The sequence below is a fragment of the Rhipicephalus microplus genome, chromosome 9, assembly GCF_043290135.1.
Source record: "Rhipicephalus microplus isolate Deutch F79 chromosome 9, USDA_Rmic, whole genome shotgun sequence".
In the NCBI taxonomy this organism is placed as follows: domain Eukaryota; kingdom Metazoa; phylum Arthropoda; class Arachnida; order Ixodida; family Ixodidae; genus Rhipicephalus; species Rhipicephalus microplus.
Window position 1 is genome coordinate 24763779 of NC_134708.1, and position 23733 is coordinate 24787511.

The 23733-nt window shown below is 44.8% G+C and overlaps 2 protein-coding genes across 5 annotated transcripts in view; one reads left to right on the top strand and one right to left on the bottom strand.

Annotated features, from left to right (window-relative positions):
* The window catches only part of LOC119163619 (uncharacterized), a 69323-nt gene that overhangs the window by 23272 nt on the left and 22318 nt on the right, over positions 1–23733 (top strand). For both annotated transcript variants that reach the window (XM_075873341.1, XM_075873342.1), the window contains exon 2: positions 21693–21810. In XM_075873341.1, coding sequence (XP_075729456.1) covers positions 21763–21810 — 48 coding nt within the window. In that variant the 5' untranslated portion in view covers positions 21693–21762. The remainder of the gene's footprint in view (positions 1–21692; positions 21811–23733) is intronic.
* The window catches only part of LOC119163618 (phosphatidylinositol-3,5-bisphosphate 3-phosphatase MTMR14), a 48735-nt gene that overhangs the window by 18699 nt on the left and 6303 nt on the right, over positions 1–23733 (bottom strand). For all 3 annotated transcript variants that reach the window (XM_075873340.1, XM_075873339.1, XM_075873338.1), the window contains exons 3-13: positions 21749–21849; positions 18175–18295; positions 17592–17667; positions 16493–16582; positions 14295–14415; positions 12257–12373; positions 6416–6489; positions 5540–5610; positions 4615–4692; positions 4131–4194; positions 1008–1170 (exon numbers count right to left, since the gene is read on the bottom strand). In XM_075873340.1, the coding sequence (XP_075729455.1) occupies positions 1008–1170; positions 4131–4194; positions 4615–4692; positions 5540–5610; positions 6416–6489; positions 12257–12373; positions 14295–14415; positions 16493–16582; positions 17592–17667; positions 18175–18295; positions 21749–21849 (1076 nt within the window). The remainder of the gene's footprint in view (positions 1–1007; positions 1171–4130; positions 4195–4614; positions 4693–5539; positions 5611–6415; positions 6490–12256; positions 12374–14294; positions 14416–16492; positions 16583–17591; positions 17668–18174; positions 18296–21748; positions 21850–23733) is intronic.

Genomic DNA, 23733 nt, shown 5'->3' on the forward strand with positions numbered 1-23733 from the left:
CAATTTCGGAAATGAAATGAGGAACGCTTTTTCTCACTGGCCAAAATTCACGGCAGGCAGATGGCTTTTTTACCAGAGGAGCCCTCACCCTTTCGGGAAAGCGGAGGAAAGCGAACGAGCCTCATGTGAACGCCTGGCGTACTACTGTTCTTTCTTTCTTTCTTGCTTTCTTTCTACAACACTGCATAATGCCCCCTCCTGGCTGTTCCATGCTGGGAATCAGACCTTCGGCCATGCACTCAGCAGGGCAACAGATTTCAGTTCTACGAGCAACAACCACAGTCATTCATTCATGTCTAGGCAACAATGAAACGAGGCAGCGCGAAACGACAATAAAAGATCCCATTGTCGTATAAGAAACGACAGATCGCCGACAAGCCCACGATTGGGAGAGTGTCGGCTATTGTGAAAACGGCGCGTACAAATATGTGAGCGGCCGGTGCACCGCCAGGCACAGAGTTTCCTATAAATACACAAGAGGGAACTATGGCGCTAGTGTCGATGGGAGCTGCAACGTACGACGCTTCTGCAAGCATGGGAATGATGGGTAGAATACGGATTTATCTAATCTTCGTACTTTCGGCTCTGCCTTTGGAGCAGCTTCGTCATGAAACAAAAATCAGCAAATGTTCAGCAGTTGCACTTCACCACCTTAACCTTCTAGGCTCAGCATTTCAAATCAGGTCACAAAGTTCCCACCAGTTCGTTCTTTCATTCGAAACAAAACAAGAACACAGCAATGAACAAAGCCACAAGTGCGTTCGAGGCCCGCACGTACGGAGGTTAGGCGAATTCCTGTACTACCTACCGTTCCTACAGTCACTGAACGATCGCAGTGCCGAAGTCCCCTCTAGTTAATTTTAAGACACTCTATGCGATCAAGGGCCTAGTTACTGTACGCTTGCTGGCTTTCTCGCGTCCTATGCCACTACCACCACCGAAATGTGCGACCCATAACAAGCTTCGCCAGAGAAGGAAGGTGAGCCAGTGCAGGGCAGCTGACGCACCAGAAGAGGAACCAGTCATAGGCGACCGTGAGGTAGGCCATCTCTAGGGGTGACAGGTTCGGGTGGATCTTGTTGTCCGCCCAGAGCGAGAGCCGTAGTAGCGAGATGAACAGGGGCGTCCGGTCCCAGCCGGAGATGCAGTGCACAAGGAGTCCCGACGTGCCTGCATTGTCATAAGCGAAGTGTAAAAAAATTAATTTTCCTAGGTGTGGACACTCCGCCAACCGGCGCGTCCAGATGTCATTCGGCTCTTTCACCTCTTCTTGGCCCCCCATGTCGCAACTGCTGCCGGCGCATGGACTGTAGAAGACTAGCTATGTGCATGGTGTCCGTAACAGCATTGAACCGTGAAAACGGTGCGTTAGAAGTGTAATCTTTTTTTTTTTTTTTTTTTACACCGTGCAGCTAATTGCGGCATTTGCCGGACGTGGTGTTTTTTGGTCCCAAAAAATGTGGCATTTGTTTCTAGGTCTAGTTGCTAGCGCTCACAGTTTTAAAAAGTATATATTATGAGGCACGAAAAAAAAATTAAAAACGAGTGTTCACTTCGTCGGACTCAGTTTCTAAAGCCCGAATGTCACAGTGCTCCCCACAAAACTGTGGCCGACGCGTGTACTAAAGCCAGACATTATCTGGACGTGCTCTCCGTCGCATCGGACGGAAAGTGTCCACACCTAAATCGTTTTTTACACCATAGTCGCAAGACAGCGCGGCTTGCAGTGGCTTCCCACACTGAGTGCAATCAACGTGCACATTCGGCAAACATCCCACTCATGCAAGACACTGCAGTGGGGCAGCGACAGTGCACGATCAACAGCGCTATCCCCACTGTACCAACCTGACAAGAAATTTATTACAGACCTTGATGATACGATCACGGCTCAAACTAATTTCGGGGCGATACGAATTTCTCAGAAATTCTGACCAACGCCCACTATCCTAAAATGGAATGGAGTACAGTTGTTACGAACCGCTTTTCTCCCCGTGATGTTTCATACGAACGTGTGCTACTGCACAGGATCAAATAGGTGCTGCTCGCACTGCCGCGACAGCTCAACCACAGGCGTTCCCACAGTGCCGCCAATTGGTCAGGATCAGCCATCAGTGGCACGTGGCATCCTCAGACATTGTGCACCTAAATCTTGGAGGCCCAAAAGCGCCCTCACAGGCCTTCATTTTTGGCTTACAGATAGTGCTGGTGTTGCCATTCTTATTGAAGTTTTAATATTTTAAATATTTTTTTTCTCACGTCTTTTTCTTACTTCTCTTGTTCTTTTTTTTTATTTTATTGTGATAGAAATTATATGAACACTCTTGGCTGGATTTTGCCGCCGGCGTCATTCACCGTATATGTATACGTATCTATATATATATGAAACCACAATACGACCAGTCTTTTAGGATAAATCGGTTTAGTTCCTGCTTAATCCCCACAGAAATAATTTATTAGAAGCCTTGGTTATATGGCGCAGTTTCACGCCGAACCCGCATCTTATGGCAACTTTTACGTCCGAAAGAAAAAAACACCTTTACTTGAATAAAACGTCTACCAAGTATTCACGAGTGCAAAATGTGAACTTGCGTTCCCTTAGGTCGAAAATCGGAAAAGTAGGGAACAAGACAGGATGCCGTCTTAGAATGAAAAATTTATTCTGGAAATTTATTCTGGAAGTTCATGCGCATCAACATACACCTCAATCACACGTGTACGTATCCGTAGTCCCTATCTAGTCAAGCTCTATCCACACAGACAAGCTTTAGCCAGTCGAAAAGCTGATATTTTCAAGTTTTCGGTCCGTGAGAACTTTTCCTGGATGACATACTGGTTACAGCTCATCTCCTGCCTTTGTCACACTCGCAGTCACGGGCTCGCGCGTACATAAGGGCGTGACGCAGCTGTTTTCACCGTGCAAAATTACTTTCACTGAAAGGCAACATTCATAATATGAGCGAGACACTGCCAGTTGCACTGCACAAGGCAACAAATTACAGCGCACACAGCTCAGTCACGCAAGAAGGCATTCTGCGCAACATGCTACACAAACTCGTGGTCTGTCACCATTATGTGATAGCGATGGCACTGTGTCTGACTCTTATGACAGGAAGCTGTTGGCAAAGGCAGTTTTGGTTTCCTTTTCATGCACAGGCAAGTTTCGAACTCTACATAATGGTAAGAAAATTCCCATTAGATTCGATTTTTTTTTTTAAGGTTCGCTCGAACCACCTTCAACTAAGTAATGCTGCCATTAGCTGCCACTGGCAAGAATAATTTAAACTACCTTCTTTGCAAAAGCACAAGGTCGTGCCGAGGGCTTATTCAGGCAGTCTGTATCGGTTTTTTAGGCAAGGCTGAGTGTCAGTACCTTTAATCTTAGTTTTTCGATTATACGACGGTTTTGTGTAGTCCCCTGAAAATGGCATAATCGGGGTTCCACTGTGCTCAGCAAGTGATGCAAGCTATGTCCTTGCAATTCCCTATTAAAGGAGGACGTGTACTAAAATAGGAAGTGGACAGTCCTGCTGAAGAAGCTAAGCCTCGCAATGTCAACATGCACGAATGTTGGGGACACGCACACCTGCTAACTATCCAATTTGCACGAGTTAAACTAGATTTTTAAACAAATCACCAGAAAACATCCCCAGCAACCACCATGATAAGAAAACGACATAGCAGCAAAGCGCATCGGTTCGAAAATTTTTCTGCCCTTCATCCATCGAATGCAAAGTGCTTCTCAGGTCACCTTCACCGCAGTACTCTGATGTCATGCAAAAAACCATACTAACATCAGAAAGGGGCGACTAACTCGTCTGCTAAGGGCCAAAACTCGATTGCTAATTTGCTAATGCAAGGTTTTTGGATTGCTCTTGATCCTAGCATGAATGCCATAATTCAGTTAATTTTTCTGGTAAGACAAGGCTTGTCACAATAAAGTAAATGTGATAAGTGCACAGCACAACCTTTACCAAAGCAGTGAGCAATGCAGCCAATACGTTTGTCGTGTCTTGTTCTAAACACACAAGGCCTGGTAGCAATGCACTGAAGTGCTGAACACAATTGCGGGCAGCGCAATAACGTAGCGGTTGAAACAGTCCACATTTCAAAGAACCCGAAGTCGAGCTCACCGTCAAAAGTGTACTTCAGGAGCAGTTTAAGGTAATTTCTTGTGAGCACCACAACGTCCCATGTCTGAAAGTGAATAAAGAAAACATGCCAATCGACAACAGAATTAGCAAACACAGCAGCAACAAAACGCAAAAGTAGAAAGTGATTATAAGAAACAGACAAAAAGAAATCAATCGCTTTAAGCATGGGGTACTCGAGCACATGACATACACCTCGATTTCTTGTTCTTCTACTTCCTTGAAGGCAGTGCCTAAGATCTCTTTAAAATGTGAACCCTCTGTTTAACTTTGTTCCAAAATTCCAAGATGTATTAGAAACTTTAATACTCAGAGAATCATATCAAAATGTCTTAATTTTGAGAGAAAAAAAAAACTTCATACTGTGTACATGCCAAAAGTGACAAGTCATCTGCACACAAGTACTAAACACACCTCATTATAGTTATGATCAGGCAAGCCTGTAATAAACAAAACAAACACTTGCCTTGTACATGGTCCAATCAATGTTGAGCTGAGAGGTGATGGCATCATCAGGAATGTTCAGGGGCGCATTCACAAAATGCTGTGAAACAAAACAACGAACAAGCACACTGTATTACGATGCATATGTAGATTTTATACTCAAACCTCGTTATAACAAACCCAGACATAATGAAATATCAGTTACACAATGAAGTAAATAAAGAATAGTCTTACAATAGATATAGTGTTAGGAATATACCTTTAAAATGAACTTTCAGTTATAATGAGCTTATTTTCGTGCACGATGCAACTTCGTGATAATAATGTTTGAGTGTACTAAAACTTTTCAGGCCAGTAACACCATCTCGCTTTTAGAAAATTTCTTCGCCAAAACCATAATGAATGCTCAGATTTCCGATTGAGAAAGCCACACCACAAGAAAAAAAAATTCAGGAGTCCTTCCCTATTGGCGAAATGGTGACAAGTATCGCTTTCTGTCCGTGTGCCCAACATACAAGTTCTCTTTTTTTTCTTTCTATCGTTTCTATCGCATCGCACAATACCCCTTATTTGTTTCCCTTTTCCGTGTCCAGATTGGACCATCATCCACATGCTTAACAGGACAATGCTTTAGTTGCTACACGTAATGACAACGGCCACATTTTTACGTTGAGACAGCAATGAAATCACAAGTGACTTGGATAACAGATCACATCGCCATGTCAGAAAGGTCTGATAACCGACAAACCCATTATCGAGCGAGCACCAATTACTGGAAAATGGCACTAACAAATTTTCCCACGATTAGCACAACGGCGAGCCGCTTTTCTGATGCTCGCCAACACAGGGTTTTTCGCACGATGCCGCCACAGACCTGTGACTCTTAAGAGCTTCGCTTAATATTCTCGAAATGTTACGAACGACAAAAACAAAACATCTCAAGGTACCTGATCCCAGTCGTAGATGAGTCCCTCCCCACTGTAGTCATTGTCTCGATAATGCTTGAAGAACTCGCAACCTGAAAAAAAAAAGCATAAATGATACTGAAGTACTAAAAAAATAATTCCGGAAATTATTCGAGGCCAGTGAATCTCAATGAAATTCACTCTGTACGTAAATTTGCACGTTTTCGCCATTCATGCCAAATTGCAGGCTTGAGACTTTCGCAGATTCTATTCAAATGAATTTTATAGCTTGCCTTGAAACGCTCACCTCGCTTTCTAGAATTAATGGCAACATTGTGTGTGTGACGTTGAGTTTTGCCTGGCGGAAGTGACGAACAGATGTGCACCTGGAGCGTCTGCTTGTCTGCTATGGATTGTGTGGGTTTGGCCGGCGCTTTCTTGAGCGTGCTATTTTCCTTTTCGTGTTGGTGGGCGTGTGATAGGTGCCAAGTGGTGTTGCGTTGTGAGCCACACACAATTTGGGATATACTCACCATAACACCGTAAGCATTTTAGCCAATCGCCGTGGACGGCGTGGACAGGTAATGCCATCTGGTAGGCATTATGTGCAATTGGGCAGGTTCCGGCAGTGCCAGGCAAACCTTTACGTCACACGTAGAAGTGCACTCGGTTTGGTTTCGATTTCAGTATTGTGGCTTTTCGGTAATTAAAAATTATTTGCAAATTTCTCTAGCATTTCAGTTATCGAGCGCATGAGGATGATGTCTAAGGAACATAAAAGCACCATTATCCTGACATGGTCAAAAAATCGCCGGACTTGGCCTTTCAAGACACCAAATAATTTACAACTCACTAACAGATTCCACAGATTACTAAAAATATCATCAACAAAACTAGGCAAAAGCCTTGATAATATACCTGGATAGGGAAGGTTGTAGATCGTGAACCCGTTGTACCTGTTTTCCTTGTCAACCTTTTCAGAAGACGTTACTCTGCAGAGAGATAAAGATCAGGAAAATATAAAAATAAATCATGTCAGGTCTATCTGGCAGCATATGGGATAGTAAACGTTATTATACTGTAAAGAAGAGGAAGTACTCCGGCGCAGAGGCAGCAGCATCGAGTGTGCAGCAGCGGCTCGAGCTCGGAAATTGCGGCTGGTGCATCGCCTTCCAAGCCTTCCAAGCATCAACCTTTCTGCTTAATAAATCTCCTTTATAATTGGTGGAGCCGTGCCGGGTACCGTCTCTTACACCTTCCCGCTACCATCCTGGAACTCCGTTCTCGACGGTTACCTTCTGCTATGCCGGACGCCGATCAGCAGACGCTTCCATCTCTTCCGGCCACCTGTCCAGGCAGTGTTCCTCAGCGGGAGCCTCCAATCTTCAGTGGAACAGATGACAACGACGTTGAAGAGTGGCTCTCGACTTTCGAACGGGTGAGCGCTTTAAACAGATGGACGGACGCGGACAAGTTGACACGCGTTTCGTTCTATCTCGCGGGTGTAGCCAGCCTTTGGCTTAAAAACCACCAGGCAGACGTCCGAACGTGGCCGCAATTTAAAACGTCGATTGTAGCAGTCTTCGATCGACCTGCCGTCCGAAAACTTCGTGCCAAGCAACGTTTACGCACACGCGCACAAGAAATGGGTGAAACATTCACAAGTTACATGAGGACGTCGTCGATTTGTGCAGACGCGTGAACGCCGAAATGACGGAAGCTGAAAAATGTAAGCACATCCTCAAAGGGATTGACGACGACGCTTTTCAAATGCTCTTGGCGAAAAGCCCGACCACTGTTAACGACGTAATTAGCCTCTGCCAAAGCTACGATGAATTGCGGAAGCAGCGAGCTCTGACAAGACGTCCTCCAGCGCACGATTTGGCATCGCTGTCTAATGTGATCAGTGGTCATGACCACGCGTCACTAATAGCCGAAATAAAAGCATTTGTCCGCGAAGAAGTTGCACGACAGCTTTCCTTGGTGCCTTTCACACCAGAAGCTACCACAACTTTACCATCGTCTCTACGTGACGTCATTCAAGGAGAGGTCGCCAAGGCCTTATTAGCTGCTCGCGAGCCTAATCTTGTGGCTGCTCCTCTCACCTACGCCGCGGCTGCAGCCATGCCAACTCGCAAGGCACCTGCGCCTCCGTTCCAGCCTCGCGCGAGCTATCCCTTAGCTCCAGTTCACTGGACCAGCACAAACACCGCCAACCCGTGGCGCACCCTCGATAATCGCCCGATATGTTACGCTTGTCGATACCCCGGACACGTCGCAAGGTATTGCCGCCGCCGGACGCATATCACCAATGAAAACCGCCGTGAGCCTTTCTTCCCGCTTGACTCCAACGCGCGATACGGTTCCTCCACTCCAATGCCAGCCCGCTACCAGGACGACCACCGCCCTCGGCCGGGACGTCTTCGCTCGCCCTCTCCACGCCGCCGCTCGCCTTCTCCTATGCGTCGACGGCCCGCACCTAACGAGGAGGAAAACTAGACGACGCAGTTCCTGAGGCAAGAACTGCGCAAGTTTCGGTTTGCCCAAGTCCTCATTTGTCACCTACCAATGTTATTGATGTGTTCGTCGAAAATATCCCTACTGTCGCTCTTGTAGATACCGGTGCAGCTGTTTCGGTTATAGATGCTGGATTTTGTCGCTCAATTCGTAAGGTTACGACGCCTTTCTCCGGATTATCGCTTCGCACAGCCAGTGCTCAACCTGTTCAACCGACCGCAGTATGTACAGCCCACGTGACAATTCAGGACGTTCTGTATACGATAGAGTTCGTGGTTCTTTCATCATGTTCCCATAATATTATTTTGGGATGGGACTTTTTGTCGCGTCATAACGCCGTAATCGACTGTGCTAGGGCTGAGGTCGAATTTAGCTCACTGGATGACCAAGCGTCCGTCGACACCCAGTTTGCCGCTAAACTTGTCGTTAGCGATGACACCTACATCCCTCCATGCTCTTTTGCGTTCGTGCCAGTTTCATGCTGCGCCATATCCGACGGCACGGTCTTCTTCACACCATCTCCAATATTCGTCGCCCGAAGAGCCCTCCCCGTGCCTTTTGCTGCTCTCGATCTTGTAGAAGGGTCAACCACAATGCCAATTTATAATCATGAGTCGTCGTCTTTATCCCTACTTTGTCACGAGTGCCTTGGCCACGTCGAAACAATCAGTTCTTCCAGAATTATATCCGTCCCCGATGAGGTGCCTTCTACCTCCGTCTGTGAACTGGCTGTCGTCTCAGCGCCGGACTCAACGTCGGCAAACATATTTCAACCATTCATCGCTGCAGATTTGACATCTTCGCAGCATTCACAACTCCTCACCATTCTTGAGAGCTACCGCCACTCTTTCGACGTTGAACAAACATCTCTCGGCCGTGCCTTAGCAGTAGAACACCACATCGACACTGGGTCCCACTCACCGCTGCGACAACGACCATATCGCGTGTCCGCTACAGAACGCCGCGTCATTGCTGACCAAGTAGACGACATGCTTCGCAGAGGCGTCATTCGACCTTCACAGAGCCCATGGGCGTCTCCGGTGGTTCTCGTCAAAAAGAAAGACGGTTCTATTCGTTTCTGTGCCGATTCCCGGCGATTGAACAAGATCACGCTGAAGGATGTCTATCCACTACCGCGCATTGACGATGCTTTGGACAGTTTGCAGGGTGCCGAGTTCTTTTCCTCGTTAGACTTGCGGTCAGGCTACTGGCAGGTGCCTATGGCGGAGGCCGATCGCCCCAAAACCACTTTTGTCACGCCAGACGGCTTATATGAATTCACCGTCATGCCCTTCGGACTTTGCAATGCACCTGCAACGTTTGAACGAATGATGGACAACATCCTGCGTGGACTAAAATGGAAGATATGCTTGTGTTACCTCGATGATATCGTGGTCTTCGCCCGTAACTTTGACACACACTTACGTCGCCTTCAGCACGTCCTTCAATTAAACCTAAAAAAATGTCGATTTGCCATGCGTCAACTGAACATTTTGGGCCACGTTGTTTCCAAGGAAGGCATCCTCCCGGATCCCGAGAAATTGCGAGCTGTTACGGCGTTTCCTAAACCTGCCACCATCAAAGAACTTCGAAGTTTCATCGGCTTGTGTTCGTATTTCCAGCGATTTGTCCGAAACTTCGCGTCTATTATATCACCTCTCACGCAACCTCTCAGCAGCTGTAAAGACCTCTTATCGTGGTCCCCTGCCTGCGACGAGGCTTTCACCACCCTGCGACGGCTTCTTACGACGCCACCCATTCTACGCCATTTCGATCCTGAAGCTCCAACTGAAATCCACACCGACGCCAGTGGTGTAGGCCTGGGTGCTGTGCTCGCACAGCGTAAACCGGAACATCAGGAATACGTCGTGGCATATGCTAGTCGCACACTTACCAAGGCTGAGAGCAACTACAGCGTCACAGAAAAGGAGTGCTTGGCCATTGTGTGGGCCCTTGGAAAGTTTCGCCCATATCTATATGGTCGTTCTTTTGATGTCGTGACCGACCACCACGCGCTGTGCTGGCTTTCGACGTTAAAAGACCCATCTGGCCGCCTCGCTCGCTGGGCGTTCAAAATTCATGATTACGACATACGCGTGGTTTATCGGTCAGGACGGAAGCATGCTGACGCCGACGCCCTTTCCCGTTCCCCCCTGTCCCAGAATGCCACAGCTGACTCCGCTTGCGATTACACATTGTCATCGCTTGACTTTGACACCATTGCTATCGAACAACGCAATTACCCGTGGACTGCGTCTCTCCTCAATCATCTCTCCGACACTTCTGAGCTCCCAAAGACGCGAACGCTTCGGCGCCAAGTTCCACACTTCTCGATACGTGACACGCTTCTCTATCGACGTAACTACGCACCAGAGGGACGCAAGTGGCTGCTCGTCGTTCCACGAACCCTGAGGTCGCAGATTTGTTCCTCTTTTCACGCTGACCCACAATGTGGCCACGCAGGAGTCTTCAAAACCTACGAAAGGCTTCGACATCGCTACTACTGGCGTGGCATGTATACCTTCGTCCGCAACTTCGTCCGCTCTTGTGCCGAATGTCAGCGCCGAAAATCTCCACCACACGCCTCCGCCGGTGAACTACAGCCTTTACCATGCCCTTCCCGGCCCTTCGAGTGGGTTGGAATAGATATTTATGGGCCACTTCCATTGACTCCGACTGGCAACCGGTGGATAATAGTTGCTATCGACCACCTAACGCGCTATGCTGAGACCGCTGCTCTTAAAACGGCTGCAGCACAGGAGGTTGCCACTTTCCTACTGCGTCATTTTGTGTTGCGTCATGGAGGCCCTCAAGAACTCCTCAGTGACCGCGGCCGCGCCTTCTTGTCCGAGGTCATTGAAAAATTGCTTGCTGAGTGTGCTATTGTACATCGCACATGTACCGCTTACCACCCACAAACCAATGGGGCTACCGAGCGCTTTAATCGTACACTCGGTGACATGCTATCTATGTATGTGACGCCTGACCACTCTAACTGGGACTTAGTTCTCCCATTCATTACATACGCCTATAATACGGCAACGCAAGCGACAACAGGCTTCTCCCCTTTTTACCTCCTCTACGGCCGTCACCCCTCCCACACCATTGACACCATTTTGCCCTATCGACCAGACGCGTCCGAGTGCCTACCGATCTTGGACGCCGCCAGACACGCAGAAGAATGCCGCCGGTTAGCTCGTCGCTTTACCTGCGATGACCAAAACAGGCAAAAAGCAATTCATGATGCCCAGACCTCAACTCCCGTTTTTCTTCCGGGTTCTCTTGTATGGCTGTCAGTGCCGCATCGCACACCTGGGCTCTCTTCCAAACTTCTGCCAAAGTACGATGGGCCATATCGTATTGTCGAACAAACTTCGCCAGTAAACTACCTCATTGAGCCTCTTACGCCACCATCAGACTTGCGACGTTGCAACCGCGAGGTTGTACACGTCCAGAGGCTCAAGCAATACCACGGTTCAACGCCGCCTGCCCAGGACTAAGTCGCCAGGATGGCTCCTTTTTTTCTCCGTGGGGCCATTGTAAAGAAGAGGAAGTACTCCGGCGCAGAGGCAGCAGCATCGAGTGTGCAGCAGCGGCTCGAGCTCGGAAATTGCGGCTGGTGCATCGCCTTCCAAGCCTTCCAAGCATCAACCTTTCTGCTTAATAAATCTCCTTTATAATACTAACATTCTTTTCAATATCGTATTACTGTTTACTTGAATTATTACACTTTATCCTGCACAGAGCAGAATACGCAGTTGTGGGAGCAGAAGGCATTTTGTATGTTTATAGCAGATTTCCTTATTGCAGCCTGTGCAAATGAGTGAACCATAATGTATCCGTAAGTGTGCTTAGGTTTTCGTACTTTTTCAAATATGTTTAAAGTTGTATATACCGTAGCGTACTTTGCCTACTTGTTATGGTCTACATAAAGAGCCTAGTGATAATAAAAATAACTGCATGCAATTTTCCAATTTCAGCAAGAACTACGACATACTTAGCCAAAAGACAATTAGTTTCACAAGAGTGTGAAGAAAAAGCAAAAAATGCAGGAAATAATGTGCTCAAGTTTGCAAAACAATGCCATACATTTCATGAAATACTAAACACCCACAAAGATAGTTCACAAAATACTTTGTCCAAATATACCACTCCATTTATGGAAAAAATCTAGCCAGCTGTACCTGCTCCACTTCAGTGAGAAAGAAAACTTTGTAGTGCACGCAACTTCAGCGCACTCACTTGAGAAAGAACTTGACCTTCTTGTTCTCGACCATGAAGTCGCAAATGTGGTCGACAGAGAGCAGTCGCAGTAGCCGGATGTCCTCCATCCGCAATGTGCTAAACAGTGGCCAGTGGCTATGAAAAAAAGGGAGAGAGAAAAAAAAGGCTTGGACGTGTTTCCAATTCTTAACTCATGTGCCTGTACTCGCAGACAACTTTTTTTTTTTGGCAATGAAGGGGAAGCTTTGGGGGTGGAGCAAATACACATGTACTGAACAGCGAAGTAGTCCAGTTCAGCTTGTGCTTCGAATGATGGCCGTGTTCGAGTAATAAAATTGCATTCTATTCGCTTTGTTTTCTTAGATAGTCATTAATGTGTGAAATCAGTCACAAGCTCCTTCGGCGGGTCGTCGGAATGGCTGGGGGACGACAGGCGCTCTCCCTGAAATATGAAGATGCAGTTTTTGACTGTGAGGTGCTTGTGACAGACGTTTTCACCCGCGCAATGACGCAAAATGACACTGCATAGAGTAAAACAAGTATTAATAACTCATTGGTGCATGGTGTGTCTCTTCGTAAGCAGCACCCCATAGAAAATAAAATCCTGTTGTCTTTTACGATTTTCAAGCAGTGGTACACGCCCACTTTAGCTGTGTAGCCTTCCCTTCATTGCCAAGAAAAGTTGTCGCCGCCTATAGTAATGGCACTTGCACAACAGCGTATGGGTGCCCGGCATATTCCTTGAATTAGCTTTGTGTTCAGTCTCACTCAAGAAGATAATTTCAGAGGCCATTTAGAGAGAAGCACACAGTTGAGATATGTCCCACCAGGTGGCGCAAAAGTCCCTGCTGCTCACAAAACAGTCTGCTCGAAATTTCGGCATACTCATTCAATTAATTTTCATCAATGATTCTGACAGTTGATTGGCCTTTATCTTATCAATATGCTGTGGTATCATATCTATTCTATAACTCTACTAGAACCAGAACCATCGATTTGCTAAAACCTCAATATAATAAATTCAGATATAACGAATTATCAGTTACAACGAAGTAACCCATAGCTTTGTCATAGACAGCAATAAAAATAATCGTTTATAACAAATTTTAGTGTATAGCGAAGTATTTTCATGGTGTATGTGACTTTGTTAAAATGAGGTAATACTGGATCAATTTGTGAATGAAGATACCGGGAGACCTAATGTGGCAGTTTAACTTCTTAACCCCCTTGTAACAGCCCAGCTTGTCTTTCCCAAACTGTTTTGAACGAGTGTGGCTCGTTTGGGTGAGATATTCCCCCGCCACCCTTGTTTTGATTGAAACTCACTGATTTCCAAGCTAGTTCGAGTGTCCCTTTCCAGATGATGGCACTCGCTCGGTGATTTCGTTTATTTCGGCCGCCATTTCATTTCCCCCCCCCCCCCCCAACTTGTGTTCAGAAAATATTGTCCAGTAAAGACGGCGTGGCGCGTATGTTGCTCGTGTATCATCATGGCAAAGACACCTTTCCTTATCGTACGGCTCTATGGGTGCTAATTATTCAAATAACCAAGTTTACTTTGAATACTTGACGCATTATACTTGCAAGTGTTTTGATGATGCCTATATTTTGTGAATTGTGAAAGACATCAATAGGCCATGGGACCACAAACTTCATCATGGTAATTTGACCTAATATACACTTCAATTTTTTTTTTGTTAATTGACACATGCTTTTTAGAGGTAAAATACTCTATATCAAAAAACAAAACTTTTTAATGCAGAAAAGCTAAAAAAAATTTAGAATTCAGGGGTTCAGGATATTTTATGAACCAATGCGTCATGCCGATGTAGGTGTCGAGGTTCTGGTGAGAAATATTTTGAAAACCGATCTTTGGCTTCAGCCTCGAACTCCATACTTTCCGATAATAAACCTACGATAGCGTCAGTTTCCCTTCTGATAACAAACCTACGATAGAGAAATTAATGAGGTCGGAATTCTCAGATAATACTAACTTTTCAGTTTATTATATAATGTGCCCTAACGTCACATTTTTTTTTTTTTCCTTTTTACTCACCCTGCAGCGGCTGGCGGAGCATTGTCCTTCGCCAGGTCGATGAAGTTCTCGTCCTCCGCGAGACTTTCAGTCGCCGCAACGGTGGCATTGGCTTCCGTGTCCGCGTAATCAGACGGCAGCCCTGGGAATGTTGCAAGGCGAAACAAACAGTCGTTGCAAAAGCCATCGAATCCATTCACACGAAAAAAGAAAATGCACAGAAAAGCAAACAAATGCAAAAGAAAAAAATAAACGGCACCAAATTGCATGCAACCTGTTCCTAAACACCATCCGAAAAGACCTAGATACCCTGTTTCTAGAAAACTAATGTGATATGCGGATGTATGTTTGATGTATGTTTTTTTTTCAAAGTAATTAATCTCAATTAAATTTCATTTACACATCACTTCATCCAGAAGTCATTCACGGCGTGTCTTTGCAAAATTAGAATTAAGTATCAGGCTAGGCATACAGTGGTGTGCTGTTTTTCGTTACACTCATCATTATGCTCATTTCAAGCATGGGGATATGAAACTTTTAGGCGAGTCATAAGAAACGGCACTTTGAACATTATAGTGCCTTTAGCCGACTGATTATATACAGCAGTACACTGCAAAATGAAGTTAAATGAAGACACGTTTGTTATGCAGAAGACTGCGTCGTCCTCTTTCTTAGCCACTAGTCAACACAACTATTAAAAACAAGTTATCTAGGCAATAGTATACTGTCTCCAAGTGTTAATTAAACTAACTTTTCTGCCCTCAAACACTCAAACTCATCTTTCTTTACTAAAAATACACACTAAACATCAGACATGTAAAACTAAGTAACGGGGTTTAACATACTACAACGATCCTGATGTTAAAGGGGTACTGACACAAAAACTTCAGCCTCGCGTTTTTCTGCTCAATGTGTTGCTGGGGGCCTGTTAGTCATGACAAGACACATCGTTTGCTGCAGAATGTGACAGATAATTATTTACAGGCCCCTTATTATGGATCCGTTTCAGTTTCGGTTTGGGAGAGCTCCAAAAACTGGCTGCAACTGTCGCCACCTAGCGTGCGCAGCTTTTGACCACGTCAGCACACAGAACTGTGACACACTTCCGCACAGTCCACATCAAGAATTACATTCGAATAGGACACGAGACTGCAATATTGCCAAACACAGAAATTTGTAAGCCTGCGCCATGGCCATGCACTCGCAACCACCTGCCGAGAAATATAGACTACCGTAACAAATGCGGCAAAAAAAAAATGGTGGCTATAACGTCATCAAAACTTGTTTGGTTGACTGCAGCGTGGTGATGTGAGGGAAGTAAGGGGTCATCTAGGGGTCCCCTTCGATGGTGTCAATGGCACGATGGAGTCAAGGACTCGTGCAAACTTCAAAATTCTTTTAAAATGCCTTCCCAGCTATATTTGCTGTTGATATTTCGCAGATGATATGCGAATGATCCTGGAAATCAATCCTACAGGCTATCTCGCCCACTGAAATTTTCAGTCAGTGCCCCTTTAAGTGCACTGTAGGATTAATTTTACTACCAGGGATCATTTAATGTTCACCATAATCTAAATGCATTGGAGTTCCTGTATTCTGTCCTTAATTAAAGAAATGCAGCCCCAAGGACCGGGAATCAGGTCCACCACCATGCTGAGCAATGTAGCCCCCGACCACTAAACTTAAACGAGTTGCAGCCGTCTGTTTCAACCAAAGGAGAGAACCATGAATGGGTGTGTGAACATTTGAGACATTTTAATATGAATGATATTTTGTTATTTGGTTCCTCCGTCTGGTTTTATATAACCTCGTGACTTTGCAAATCGATCACATTCAGCAATTCGCACTAAAAATGCAATAGTTAGAAATTCCTAATCACTACACGTGTGCCGAGTCTTCATGCCTTCGTGAATGTTCCGCAAATATGACTGCTTTAAAAGAAGACACAGCGTAGTAAACAAAGCCGTAAGAACGCCAGAAACCCCATGCGCAAGAACTAGACAAATCTGCCAATTATCTCTAATTCACCCAGCAACTAAATAATTGGAGTGCCACAGCTCTTATAGTGATCTTAGCCGGGAACTTCCATCCCATCTCAAAACCTTTAGCCTGGCGAATGCGCTGCACTGAGTATGCTAGCACAGTGGACACAGCAGAAACCGCTTGTCTACAGAAAATTTATGCAAGAGACTTTGACCCAAGCATTGAAGCCAGCTTACCTATAGAGTGCGGCTGCAGGGGCTCCGTGTTGTTGGACGCTCGCATGTTCCCATTGTCCACGTTTCTCCGGTTCTCAGTAGAGCGCTTATCTGGAAACGCCCACCCATAAGCAACAAGAAGCAAAGCTCCGGAGATTGCCACCACAAGCAAGATAGAAATATACGAGAACACTCTCTATTGTCTTCAGTCTTCGCTTCTTTGCTATCAATTTCTAAGGTAGGCAGGGCAAGATAAGATAGTACATAAACATGTGGGAATGCCTCATTGATGATAACGGTCTTTTTTTACCCACTTTCACAACTGTGCAATGCGTGGCACTAATGGATTGACAGAGACACATTACAACAAGATTGTTTATGACTGCCTTTTGCACGCGTAGCTTGTCATGATCGACGACGACTACAATTAGAATGGCATGAACAACGACATAAAAAGCTGACTGAGCTCTCCGATAACATCGTAATGCTTCAATATCTCCTCCATTTCGATTAAATAGGTGGAGAGATGCAAGCATTTACAAAACGACTTTGTCACCTCTGGATTTGTGCCTACATTTCCCACAGAAACAGACCTGGTATGTCTTTATGGCTGGCATAGCTTAATGCTGCGAATGTCAACTGGATGCAATCAGAAACCCTAAGGTAGGTGTATACACTTGCATGTCAACTTCTTGGACTGTTCACCAAGTTCTTTTTTTTCTATACTGTGCCATTTTTTTTCTCCGGTAAAATTGGACCTGTGTTCCGAAGTGGTTCTGTTGAGACTGTAGAGTTGTAAGCTCCCAAAATAAGACCAATTGCAAAATAGAAAAATTAATATTAAATGTAAGTGCATCAGTTGACGCTGCCTTGTGCTCCCAATCTGCTAATCCTTCCTTGTCTAACAGACTATAATTAATACAAGAGCCCACAGCCTGCAAGACGCCACTGTTCCACTGCAAGACACCACAGTCATCAAGCCACAGCAAGGAGTCTCTACAAACTCACCATTTGTTTATAGGCAAGTGCCACTCTGTATGTACTCTCAGCACGAAAGCATTGAACTAATAAAACCTGGTTTTTGAGTCACCAAGAAGACAAAGCAATGACAGGCACGCACCAGAGAAGAGGAAGTCGAAGCCCGAACGGCTGTAGATCTCGGCTCCGCCCGCCAGCGTTGCCGACCGGCAAATATGCTGAAACCCGAGGAAGAAAAGAACACTTGAGATAAGGATAAGTGCACAATTAAAACAAGATCAGCAATAACAGAAAAGCTAGCTTCCAGAATAGCTGAAAACCAGAGAGCTATTTCATCCAATGAAGATATGCCAGAACTGAGCTAAATCATTAATAGCAGTGCTACCCCCAAAAACGAGAAGTGCTGCTGATACTGCAATAAAAAACACTGCTTACAATTAATGAGATATCATAGAATGTAATAGAGCTTACTACAGAGAGAAGAATGAATTATTTGTGCAACAAAAGTTATTCATGTAGAAAAAGACCCTGTGGCCATTCAGTGCTGACTGTCAAGAAAAATTAGTTCCATATTAACCTTAATTACTCGGAACTGCTTCGATTGCCAACACTAGTCAACACCGGTAGACAATGTTGGCATTGTTCCGAGTCAGCATGGCATGCCAGCCACATGACCCTGTTCTTGCTGTCCTAATGACAATTCCTTAACAGGCTTATCCCATTACCTTTCCTTCATACAGAATGACAGGGACCGGGAAGCGTGTGCGACACCTCGCAATACGAGCCTTCTGAATCTGCTCCCGTAAGTCCTGCACATCAGGAAGGGACGTCAGTCCACCAGCCAGCCTGAAATAACAACAGTGTGGTGTCACTAAACCAGCAGCAAGCACTAGCCATTTCTCAAACGAGCTCGCCGACGTCCCCCACACCCCCTTTTATATTTTCCACAATCGAAAATCGGAGGTGAACTTGCGAGGGCTCTTGTAATGTGCTAAAAATCAAACTGAAAAAAAATTCGGCAGATCCCACATACCTGGGAATCGACGTTATGTAAAGCAAGCGGAGGAAAGGTGACCGTCTTGCATTTTTTTTTATTGAGCGACATGTCATGAAATGATGCTAAATATATGTACAAATGTTGTACGCACAGACATATGTACAAATGTTGCACGCACAGACATATGTTCAAGAGTTGCAGATGTTTATAAAACAAGTTGTTTGCACTTACGCAACGATGCCAACTGGAACATGCGTATTAGCGACACCGGAAGCTGATATGGAGCGCTGATGCTCGCGAAGATGCTGGCCCTGGACACTGCTACATAAGACAACTTCAGCACATGGCAACTAACCACAATTGACGTTAACCTGACGTGACGGCTGTATCGAAGGAATGCTTATGTAATGTTTAGAAAATTGGGTAGGCAGCACTGTAACCACTATTAACGTTTCACAAAGATTAGCGTCTATTTTACAAGTAGTTCGGAGACCTGTCGTAGCTCTGTGGTAGAATGCTTCATTGCTACGCAGAATGCTTCGGCTCGATTCCAGCTGGGACTCTGAAATTTATTATTTGCATTCGTCGGGGAGGGTCAACGCTGCCTATGTCAGGTTTTTGTTAACACTGACATTTATTCTATGCCTTTGTTGGGTCGACGCTACCGAACACACAAAGGCAATTTTTTAACGTTCACGCATTAAAATTGCCTTTGTGTGTTCTCGTCGTTCCTGGGTAGATACTAAGTGTCAACCACCTGTGGCACATACCCACATACCAGCGGCACATACACGCCCGTGCTTATGTGCCACTGTCTGGCGGGAAGGCTTTGACAACGTATACGACGGGATTGTGACATTATTCATGTCTGGACCAGCGCTTCATATTTGTCAAACCATCTTACCCTCCCATGCTAATTTTGGTTCATGCCAAGTAGAGGGGGTGACCTTGAGACCTAGATTAGATTAGATTAGATTAGATAGATAGATAGATAGATAGATAGATAGATAGATAGATAGACAGACAGACAGACAGACAGACAGACAGACAGACAGACAGACAGACAGACAGACAGACAGACAGACAGACAGACACAGACAGACAGACAGACAGACAGACAGACAGATAGATAGATAGATAGATAGATAGATAGATAGATAGATAGATAGATAGATAGATAAGCTCAAAGTCGCGGAAGTTCACAAAGAAATGCTTCACGTTTAAAAACTGACAGAGCAGGTGCTCCTTTGTCTCGTTGTGTTCCTTTTGTCGTCCCTAGCGTGTTTCATGAGCATAGTCAAGGTATTGATATATACTGAGTATTTGCAGCCCTAAGGAATGAAGACAAAAATGACACAGGCTCGCACTGAATTGCTTGTTCAAGTAGTTGACACAAACGAGCATAAAAACTGGCTTCGTGCTTTTCAATAAATTCAGTTACACAGCGCAAGTCTATTGTCATTTGTGTCTTCATTATCCCCATTTCTTAGGGCTGCAAGTACTCAGTATATACCAAGACATGCACCAACTAGCCCAACAACGAATTCTTGTTGTCAATGTATACTTGAGCGCCATTAAACGTACATAAATAAAGGCATTTTAGAACTCTTTTATAAGACACACTGCTAGTAGCAGACCTTGTTCATCACATGAGGAGCCTCTGAAGAGCAGGGCGCTGTGTTCTCATTTTCTGAACAACCCATACTGACGTGGGCCCACAGGTCTGTCTTCCACCCAACTATCTCTTATATCAGTCTCTCTTATAAAGGGTTTCAACTGTAAGGGCAACCTTATTTTTAGGTCTGGTAGTCCATTTAGGTCAGTCATTTCCCACCTGATGGGTGCTTTACCGAGACACTTCAAACATAGTTCTACTGAGCACCAAATCAGAAGCACGCATGGACCACTCAAAAGTGGTAATTCATTATAACCGACCGTAGTGATAAGTACTCTACCATCTTACCAAGGCCGTAATGTAACATGGTACCATAAAGACCACCACAATTCATTGTGGTTCCGCCATTTAAAGTGAGTACCCATACGTAACTGCCTACAAAAATGGCTATTGCTACAAAGCATGAGTTATACTGTCGTACTGTACAGGTTGTGCATCCTTATTGGCATTTTAGTATTCTGATAGAAGAAGCTTAGAAAAGTGGTTTTAACCATCTGTTACTCCAAAATGTCTATGTGGTAAATTATTCTTCAAGCAACCAGTGGGAGTTGACTCATAATGAACTCATAATAAAGAAACAGCACAATCGTGCTGACGTTTGGTGCTTACGGTGTTTGCAAAATAAACTGGCACACTGCCAAGCCGAACAAGGACGATATGTCAACTAGAAGACACTCAGGCTACTTGCTTAAGGGAAGAGACATCCCAGTCAAGAAACAACAGAGTCCGGAAAGTTTGTGTATGTGCTATTGACTTAACCAATTCAGGCCAGTTGTAACTTACGAAGGCTGATTAAACCTAGACACTCTCGAACTAGTTGTACTGTGTTTTTGTTTCACAAAAAAAAATGCGGACAGAAACACTCAACTATTGCAAGAAGCAGCACTGCATGATTGACTCCAAGGTGAGACGCGCCACTGCGGTTAAATAACAATTTTAAGAGAGAGCATGAACTTAATGCCGGCTCGGTTTACCATTAAACCGGTGCAGATAAAACGCTGAGATGCTCTTGCAGAACCACTGCCGTACTGATCTGAGCAAAACCCCTTCTGCTCATGAGTTTAAGTACAACATTTAATAAATGTTGAATTTCAGTTACTAGTGCCTCACACTCTGAAAAACTGTTGCTAAGAATGAGCAAGTGAAAAAAGAAGGAAAGCTGAAGCATACACTTTACATTGTACTATTCTTCACAGAAGTACAGAAATATAAGTGTCCATGAATCCGTATCCATTATGAAATACGTACATGACAGCACAACTCCAATGCACAAGTATGCTACGATGCTTATGAAGAATTGAAAAAAAGACCTCACTTGCAAACACAAACAAATACGTGGCATGATTGAGAACAGGGGCTTGTAATGCATCAATTCTATCCACTTATATGATTAATAACAGTTCAAATGATCGTGATACTTTAATGACTGCATAGGAAGTCGTAACTTGATTCTTGCGATGTTAGCAACTACGCGTAACAAATCTACATTCTAGGCTCACAAGAATTTTCTCTTTGCGATGAAGCGCGTCATATGCAGTGCACCTTGTCTTGTCCTTGCAATGACTACACAGGAGATCTCAAAACAAGAGCTTCGTCTCGGGCTGCACGTGTAAAGAATAAAGCATACCTGGGAGACGTGTCATGGTTCTGGCTGCCAATCGGATGCTCCAAGAGGATAATCCTGTTGGGGTAAGTGCTGCTCATGGAGCCCTGCTCATTTTCAATAACCTGTCAAAAGTAAAAAAAAAAAGAGAACATCATCCAAACAAAATAGTGGCAATTCATACGTATAACAAAAAAGGTATAAAAATTTGTCGTTAAAACTGGACTCACTGTAGCAACGAGCTCTTACAGAAATACAAACTGATATGTAATTCCATGAAAACTTTATGGTTGTTAATTGAGAACACAGCTATGTTGTTAGAAGACAAACTTTTCGCACCTTTTTCTATATTATCGATCCTTCCTCGTGGCAACAGTGTTTCTTTGGTATTGTGGAAAGGGTAACTCAAGTGCTTACCTTAAGCAGCCGAAATTGCGAGAGCAGGGGAAACGTGAGTTGGTGGGAGTATAAATGTTTATGACCCCATTTATTAATCTCAAGAGCAACATCAATGAGATATTTTTGTCTATTGTTTTATTGGAGGTAGATAACTAAATTTATTTCTGCAATGAGGGTTTTGTGTAAGTGACGCGAATATAACACAGTATTGCTGTATCATGTGTACTACTATGTTCCGGCAGGCTATCAAATTAATTCCCTTATTCATCTAAAAGTCTCGCTTACTAAAATGCTGCTCTTGATCATTAAAATGCCTAAAATATTTTCCTACTTTAAACTAAAACTTGACCTCGGCTAAATATTTGCCTTCATTGTTCTTTCACAAAAAAAACCTACACACACATACTCACTCACTCACCCACTCCTTCATTCATTCACTCGCTCGCTCTCCCCCTCCCGTCTATTCATCAGTTTTGCAAGTGAAGAAAACTTTAAGCGTGTGGCTCCCAAAGACGTAACTTTGAATGTAACTATTGATCAATTGCTTGGATATCTTCTAGTCATTAGCGTACCCTTAAAGGGGTACCGAAACAAAATTTCACGGCCGAGATATCCTGCGGCATCGATTCCCGAGAATGTGCGTACGTATATCATCTGCAAGACATCAACAGCGAATATAGCTTGAAACGTATTTTGCAGCAACTTGGAAGTTGGAATTTCGAAGGTATCGACAGCATCTAAAGGGACCCCTTGGGGACCACCTTACGTCCCTCACATGACCACGCTGCAGTAAACGGAACAATTTGTGATGATGTCATAGCCGCCATTTTTCTTTCGCCGTGTTTGTTCCAGCAGTCTATACTTCTTGGCAGCTGATCGGTATTGTGTGGCCGCAGCGGGCAGGCTGGAAGTTTCGTGTTTGGCGACACTGCAGTCCCATTTTCTACCGTATTTACTCGCGTAATCCTCGCACAATTCTCGCACCCCGCCCAACATAAATACGATTTCTTTTTTTCCTCGAGTAATTATCGCACCCCCAAAAACTGCCGCAATAATGTCGTCTGCTCGTTACAACCAATAATGATGATGATAGCACGCACCGTCTTGGCGCCATCTCTTAAGCATCAGGCGTACTATTATTGCACGGACATTCAATCTAATTCAAGTCAAGCTAAAGTGGCAAGTGCGCATTGCGGCGTGTTTTATGCATTGTGCCGGTAATCTTGTCACGTTATGGGGCGATACTGAAGCTACACGGCTGCTTTTAAGTTGAAAGTGATAGATCACGCACTAAACAACGGCAACAGGGCCGCCAAAAGGCCCTTCGGAGTCTACGAGTTTTGTGTTCGCTACTGGTGACAGCTGAAAGCCACCAAGACGAGTTGGGCCTGCCGTGTGCGTATAAATCTGGGATTGATGGTAAACTTTATTTCTTCAGAAGGAAACTGCAGACGATTCAGTTAAACAGCCATCAGCCCAATACTGACGTCCTACGCTTACCTTTTGATTGCTTCCGTTGAACGAGGAACGCTACAGCTACGCCGGAAACGCCCACAAGCTTCGCGTATGGTATTCTAATTCCCGACTATTTGCTCACACTTTTTGTATCT